Below are 7351 nucleotides of genomic sequence, written 5' to 3'. Positions count from 1 at the left end.
ATAATTGGAACTCTGTCGCCATCACTGCTGCTCTAAGCTCTGAGCCCACTGCCGGCTGAAAGCAGGTTTCTGGAGCTTGTTTAGCTTCTATAATTGCAACATAGTTGCATCCAGAGCTCAGAGCTGGGTGGTGGCAGGTGGGGAACCTTGGCTTCCTCCATCACTGGAGCAAGCAAGCCTCCTGTTCGCTTCAGCTGCCTGGCTGCTGGCCGCCATCTTGGTTGGCAGTTAATTTGCATATCCTGCTGATTAGCCAGTGGGAAGCATTCAGGGGTATGGTCAATTTGCATGTTTCTCTTTTATTAGATAGTATTGATGTCTTTTAAAGACAATATGTTTCTATTAGGAGGAAATAAAAAAGCTAAAGAACTGGAAAATGTTGATCTGTCATTTTTTGAAGAAATTGAAGATCTGAAGTATAACTACAAAGAAGAAGTGAAAAAAATATTCTTTTAGAAGAGAAGTTAAAAAAACTTTCTGAACAATTTGCAGTTGAATTAACTAGTCCTGTTGCTGCTTCTGAACAGTTTGAAGATGAAGAGGGAAGTCCTGTCAATTTCCCCACTTATTAAGGGCCAGCTATAATTACAGTTTTTATTTAACTATTTACAAGTCTCTGACCTACATGATATCCTTTCCAATACCCTCTACCTTTACCTGAATTTGAAATTTTAGTAAATAAAGTTGTATGAAATTTTTAACACATTAGAAAAATATATATTTGAAGATTTTTAAAGTAAGTTATGACTATCAAGTAGGCAATGAGCTTTAGTGAACTTCTGTACATTCATAATGTTTTAAGTTTTTAAATATGAGAATAACAATTTTAACATTTAAAATTGAGGTTTTATATTCTTACCTATTTATATATGTGTCATGGTTCTTACATTTTATATGTATTTATAACTTGTATGTGTGTGTGTGTACAATATTGTTAAATGTCAAGCAAGATTAAATTAAACTCAGCTTAAAGTATTTAATTTTGAAAGTAAATGATCCAAAATTGTTGGTTTCATTGTTGTCTTTAAATTACTACTCAGTTATAGTGGACAGAATCCAACCCTTTGTACAAGCTGGGGAGCTTATTATTACTTACATTTTTAAATCCAGAGGTTAAAATTCATTTGCTGATTCTAAATAAGACTTTGACTAGATATTTCCAACTGGAAAATTCATTTCTTCAAATGTTAGAAGACTTATTTCTCCATTAGACACTGAACAATAAATAGGAACCTTGAGATATTTTCACCTTTTACACATGGCAGAATATTCAAGATTCAAATATAACAACAATAAAGCTGGTTTTTAATTACATTTCCAGTCCATTCATGGAGTTTGAGCCTACTAAATTTCTGATGATCTATTTTTGAAAAATGATTAAATAGACAGTATCAAAAGCATAGTCATGTTTGTTCAAGTTCATGTTAATAATAACCGGTTTTGAATTCATGTAAGTATCTGGAATTGGCCAGCATAAACCAAGATGATGGCGATGGACCTTGATTAAACAGCCATCATTGCAATGCCATACTATTCCTTAAATTTTACCCTCTCTGCAACCTTCAAACCAGGACAACAGATCACTGTGCTTCAAGGGAGGTAGATTTCTTATTTGAAATGCTCCATGTGGTATAAGAAGTTGTAACAGATGCTTCTTGCTTCCTAACCCATATGGGTTTCCATTAATATTTGTTCCTATTAGCTCCAGCGTCTGTTCTAAGAGGTCTGATAGTGGCACTGCAGTAATTTCCAAAAGACCAGAATCATCAGGATGAAGCTTCAGTACCAGGGCTATTTCAAATTCATAATTAACTACAAAGGAATGCCAGCAATACTGCTTGTTGTTTTTCTCCACTGGTACCCACCCAGGAATGTGTCCCTTTTCATCAGGCATCGGATTTCCATTTAATTGTTCAATTTCCTTCGCTGGTATCCAGCACTCTGGAACAGGTTTGAAGTCCTCCTCAACATTCCAAAAAAATTCTTTTGAGGGGGGAACCAAGATGGCGGCGTAAGGTATAAACCTGTGCGTACTGCCTCCCACAACAACACTGAAATTACAACTATAAGACAAAACAGCTATCATCCAGAACCATGGGAAAGCTGGCCAAGCGGAAGTTCTACAACTAGAAGGAAAGAAATAAGCACATTGAGACTGCAGAGGCGCCAAGAACAGAGGTACGAAGGCGCGCGCGAGGTGGGCTGCACCTGGATGCGCGGTTTTTTTCAATCGGAAGGGGAGACAAGCTCTCGAACGCACTGAGCTTGTTTAAGGTGAGATTCTGAGGTCCCAGACTCCTACAGGGAGAAACTGGACTGTCTTGCAGCAGGTTGGAAAGCGAGGGTGGCTTTCTCGCAGAGCTGCTCGCAGGGACCATTGTTGCCCTGGGGGTGCGGGACTCAGGAACGCAGAGATGCGGAGTCGGAGTCGCGGAGCCATGAGGAGTTGCAGAGCCACGGACGACAAACATTGCTGTTTGCTCCGCCCTGGTGATTCTCTGAGACCCTGCCCCACTCAATTTACATCCCCGCCCAAGCTGTGCCAGTGGTGCAAGGAACCACCTGCGTTTTTGCAGCCTATCCCAACAAACTACAGCTGTGTCAGAGAGCTCCAAAACTTCCAAATTCCAAACAAAGAGGAGAAATCTGTTGATATTGCTGTAGCTCCTGCTGGGTGGACCCACACAGTGGTTGACTTGGGAGATCCAGGAACCAGGGTACCCCTGGTCAGATACCAGATTTCAACTCCTCACATCCATAAGGGACACATTCAAGAAACAGACTCAGTGAGCACCAAAGCCCCACTGAAGCAAGTCCTGCTCCATAAGGGTGACTCCAGCACAGAAGTTCTTCCACTATAGACACAACGGGTCCTCGCAGTCAGCCAAAAATGTGGAGACAAAGAAACATGTCACAAATGAAAGAAATGGAGGAAAGCAAACTAATGGAGGACATAGAGTTCAAAACCACAGTTATAAGGTTACTCAAGAATCTTCTACGAACCTCTGAGGAACTTAGTGAGACCTCCAAGGAACTTAGTGAGGCCTTCAAGTATCTTAATGAGAATGCCAAAGAAATGGAAAAGGACCAGTCAGAAATTAAACATACACTGACTGAAATTAAAAATAAAATACAGAGATCCAACAGCAGACTAGAGGACCCCAAGAATCAAGTTAAAGATTTGAAATATAAAGAAGCAAAAAGCATTCATCTGGAAAAGCAAAACGAAAAAAGAATCCAAAAATATGAAGATAGTGTAAGGAGCTTCTGAGACAACTTCAAATGTACCAACATCTGAATTATCAGGGTGCCAGAGAAGAGAGAGAATAAGATACTGAAAGCATATTAGAAGAAATTATGACAGAAAACTTCCCCTACCTGATGAAAGAAATAGATTTACAAGTCCAGGAAGCGAAGAGAACCCCAAACAAGAAGAATCCAAAGAGGACCACACCAAGACACATCATAATTAAAATGCCAAGGGCTAAAGACAAAGAAAGAATCTTAAAAGCAGCAAGAGAAAAACAGTTAGTTACCTACAAGGGAATACCCATACGACTGTCAGCTGATTGATCAACAGAAACCATGCAGGCCAGAAAGGAGTGGCAAGAAATATTCAAAGTGATGAATAGCAAGAACCTACAACCAAGATTACTTTACCCAGCAAAGCTATCATTCAGAATTGAAAGTCAGATAAAGAGCTTCACAGACAAGAAAAAGCTTAAGGAATTCACCACCACCAAACCAGGAATATATGAAATGCTAAAGGATATTCTTTAAGAAGAGGAACAAGAAGAAAAAGGTAAAGATAAAAATTATGAACAACAAAGTGACAACAAATAAATACCTATCAACTAGTGAACCTAAACATTAAGTCAGAATAAACTGGTGAATATAATAGAAGCAGGGGCATAGAAAGGCAGTGGACTGACAATTCTTGGGGGGAACGATTGAGGTGGGGGGGCAGGAAGAGATTGGACAAAAATCTTACACCTATGGATGAGGACAATGGCAGGGGGTAAGGGCATGGGGTGGGATGGGAACCAGGTGGAGGGGAGATATGGGGGGAAAAAAGAGGGACATCTGTAATAATCTGAACAATAAAGATTTATTAATTTAAAAAAATTCTTTTGAGTTTTGTTTTGAATGTGGAAAATTTTTAAATCTTTTTTCAGCTAGTTTGTTAGGTTTTCTATCTAATCGAGCCCACAGATATGGCTGACCTTTGTAGGTAGTAACGTAACAACATGTTCTATCCACTTTTTCTGTTGGAATTGCACTATATATATCTGCATCTAATAATGCCTTGTGACTTACAGTTTCAGTTGCCAAAACTTTAAATGTCTGATGCTCCCTTTTGGTGGAGGACTCCTCTTACACCTCGGTCACAAACACGCAGGGCATTTTCCGCTGCACGGAGCCCAGGCGCCTCATGGTGGGCACAACTGCGCAATGTGAGTGGAAAGCGTGCCTCGGCTCAGCGACGGGTTCCTGCAGGCAGAGGAGGCAGCAATCGTGCTCACGCCACACATTCCTCACGCCCAGCGGCTGCGGCCATGACCACCTATACTGAGCGTCCAACTATTACTTTTTAAAAGCTCACCTATAATTTTAGTTTTATTTACTATTCATATATAAAATGTGCCCAGATTTACCATTAAATAAAGCCACACATTTAAAAGTTATTTATATTTTAATAATAAAGTATATAATATAGGAGGAAATGTAAATACATACAAATTAGATTATTTATGTATATTAGTTAAATTGAATAGCATTTAGTTGATCAACAGATACCATACTAAACCTGAAATAATTCTTCTTTGTCTGATAGTCTTGTGTAGAATTATTTCCTAGAAATGGTATTTAAGATTAAGATATAAGGGAATATACACAATTATATATCCATTCTTGTCGTTCATCCAGAGGCATTACATGTTGACAAACCTGCGTATAAAAATAGAGAGCATTTACTTTCCTTTTACATATTGATGTTTTGCGCTAATTTTTCAATAGGACATTTCTAGACTCTATGTAAAAAATATCCCTGTACTTATAAAATTCTATAATATTTATCCTTAGCAGGGACTTGCAGTCTATAATCTGATGTCTAACAGAATAAGACAGACTAAATTCTACTTGAAGAGAACTGGTGTTTGTGAAGGTATATAAAGAAGGATGGTGGAAAGGGGAGTAAATATCCTTTCCTCATTACCTACAACATTTTATAAAATCCTCACTGGGATAACTGAAAAAAATCTCCTTTATCCTGTTCTAGAATGTTCTAGGATTTCACAGAGAGTATGGAGAAAGAAAGGGTAAGAATAGAAAGCTTTTCCCTGTCTCCCTTCTTTAGTCTAGTTTCAGCATCTACTGATCTGTCCCTGCCTTTGAACTCCTGGCTAAATCAGAAACCCAGAGCTCTGCTAACACTGGAACCCAGCTGTTCCTGGTTTGACTTAGCTGGTTACCTAAAACTCAGAAGCATTTTCTCTTTCAGGTTACCTTGGAAAATCTAAATAATATATGTAAAAGTATTGTGGATTATCAAAATTCCTAATACTATTAATACTGCTTTGTGTTTGTATATGATGTTCAAAAGTGCTTTCATGTACATCATTTTATCTTTACGTTAACTTTATGAAGTACCTGGAGCTGGTGATATATTAATTTTACACTTAAATAGACTGGAACAGAGGGTAAGTGATTAGAACCAAGTCTCCTATCTCCTAATATAAGATGATACTAATACAAATACCAAACTTAAAATAACTCTCCACTTCATTTTATATATACATTTATTCATAGCATTATAGCAAAAAAAATTTTTCCAATTGACAAAACAGAAAGCTTTAGTTAGAAAACAATGCATTACCATTGCAGATTTGGGTGCCACTTCTACTGCAAATATGTTGAGTCCTCTGTTGTTTATGCAGTTTTTACTTAGTTCATTGTTGATGTGAATAATCACTTTATTATCTGACTATAAAAAAGATTTGATAAGTTGTTAGTTCTGTCTTTAATAAAGCAGATAAAGAAAACGGTAATTATAAGGCATTGTGTAAGTCTTGTGATAGAGGTATTCATAGGGTTCTACAGAAACATGGAAGACATTATAGAAATACAGAAACATTAGCTGAGACTGGGGTATCAAGGAAGACCTTATGGAAGAAATGATACTTGAGATAATAGATGATGGCCTCTAGGATGGATAGGAAGAAGAAACAGCAGAATGGAGCTGAGAAGTGAGAGAAATTCAAGTCAAAGTATTCCCCTGCTATAGAACTGCAATCACTCCCTAATGGCTATCGAGGAGTAGTGTAACAGACAACCCAGATTCACTTCTCAGTCCCTCTGCTACTTACCTGTGTGGCCTTTTGTAAATTAACATCCCTGTGCTTCAGTTTCCTTGTGTGTAAATGGGGATAGTATTCACCCCATTGAGTTGTTGTGAAAAGTAACTGTTAATATATGTTAAGTGCCTCATACACTGTGAACTCTAAACTATTATGACTTCATTTTAGTGAAGGAAGTTTAATTTTCCTTGAGGGAAAAGGATGTAGAGGGTTGAGAAATGATAAGTTATAGCAGAGCAGAGGAAGTGGGGTAAGGTAGTGACTCCCTTCTACCCTTGTAATCCCAATAAAACATAGAGGGCAGAAAGGAAAACATGATGGATTTTCAGAATCACCTTCCAAGGCTTTATGACCCATTTGAAGATTGCAATTTACTAGCTGGGGACTCTAGCTTATTTAATCAAATCCAAATGCCTTCACCTCTTTTTCAAGGTAACATATGGAGTGGGGCAAAAGTAGGGTTACCATTGTTTGTATGGAAAATAATAAAATAATCCTATCTAATAATAGACAAACATGGTAACTAACCGTACCTCTGACACACTTCCCATTAGCTAATCAGGGCGATATGCAAATTAACTGCCAACCAAGATGGCGGCCCTGAAGGGGGTGTGGCCAGCCTGAAAAGAGCCCTCAGCCCCTCACCCAGGCTGGCCAGGCACCCCAGCAGGGACCTCCCACCCTGAAGGGGGTGTGGCCAGCTTTCAAACAGCCCTCAGCCCCTCACCCAGGCTAACCATGCCCCCCAGCGGGGACCCTCACCCCATGGGGGTGTGGCCAGCCTGCAAACCACCACAGGTCCCTCGCCCAGGCCACCCCATGCCCCAAGGGAACCCTCACCCTGATCCGGGACATCCTTTAGGGCAAACCAGCCAGCCCCCACCCGTGCACCAGGCCTCTATCTATACTAATAAAAGGGTAATACGCTAATTAGACTGGGAGACCTTTCAGGAGACCTTTCAGACGTTCTTCTGGACAAAGCCATGGTGGCGGGG

The 7351-nt window shown here is 39.4% G+C and overlaps 1 protein-coding gene and 1 pseudogene across 6 annotated transcripts in view; both read right to left on the bottom strand.

Annotated features, from left to right (window-relative positions):
* Positions 1 to 1269: 1269 nt before the first annotated feature.
* LOC118676035 lies at positions 1270 to 4449 on the bottom strand (annotated as a pseudogene).
* The window catches only part of EFCAB7 (EF-hand calcium binding domain 7), a 60868-nt gene continuing 57894 nt past the window's right edge, over positions 4378 to 7351 (bottom strand). For 4 of the 6 annotated variants that reach the window (XM_036349288.1, XM_036349287.1, XM_036349289.1 and 1 more), the window contains 2 exons: positions 5876 to 5983; positions 4675 to 4947 (listed from right to left, as the gene is read on the bottom strand). In XM_036349288.1, the coding sequence (XP_036205181.1) occupies positions 4873 to 4947; positions 5876 to 5983 (183 nt within the window). In that variant the 3' untranslated portion in view covers positions 4675 to 4872. Of the gene's footprint in view, positions 4492 to 4674; positions 4948 to 5875; positions 5984 to 7351 lie in introns of those variants that run through there. The other 2 variants (XR_004974019.1, XR_004974020.1) reach the window with 2 other exon arrangements.

The sequence above is a fragment of the Myotis myotis genome, unplaced genomic scaffold (assembly GCF_014108235.1).
Source record: "Myotis myotis isolate mMyoMyo1 unplaced genomic scaffold, mMyoMyo1.p scaffold_m19_p_2, whole genome shotgun sequence".
NCBI classification, from domain to species: Eukaryota; Metazoa; Chordata; class Mammalia; order Chiroptera; family Vespertilionidae; genus Myotis; species Myotis myotis.
Note: the sequence above shows the minus strand (reverse complement) of the source record. Positions and strands in the feature narration are given on the sequence as shown.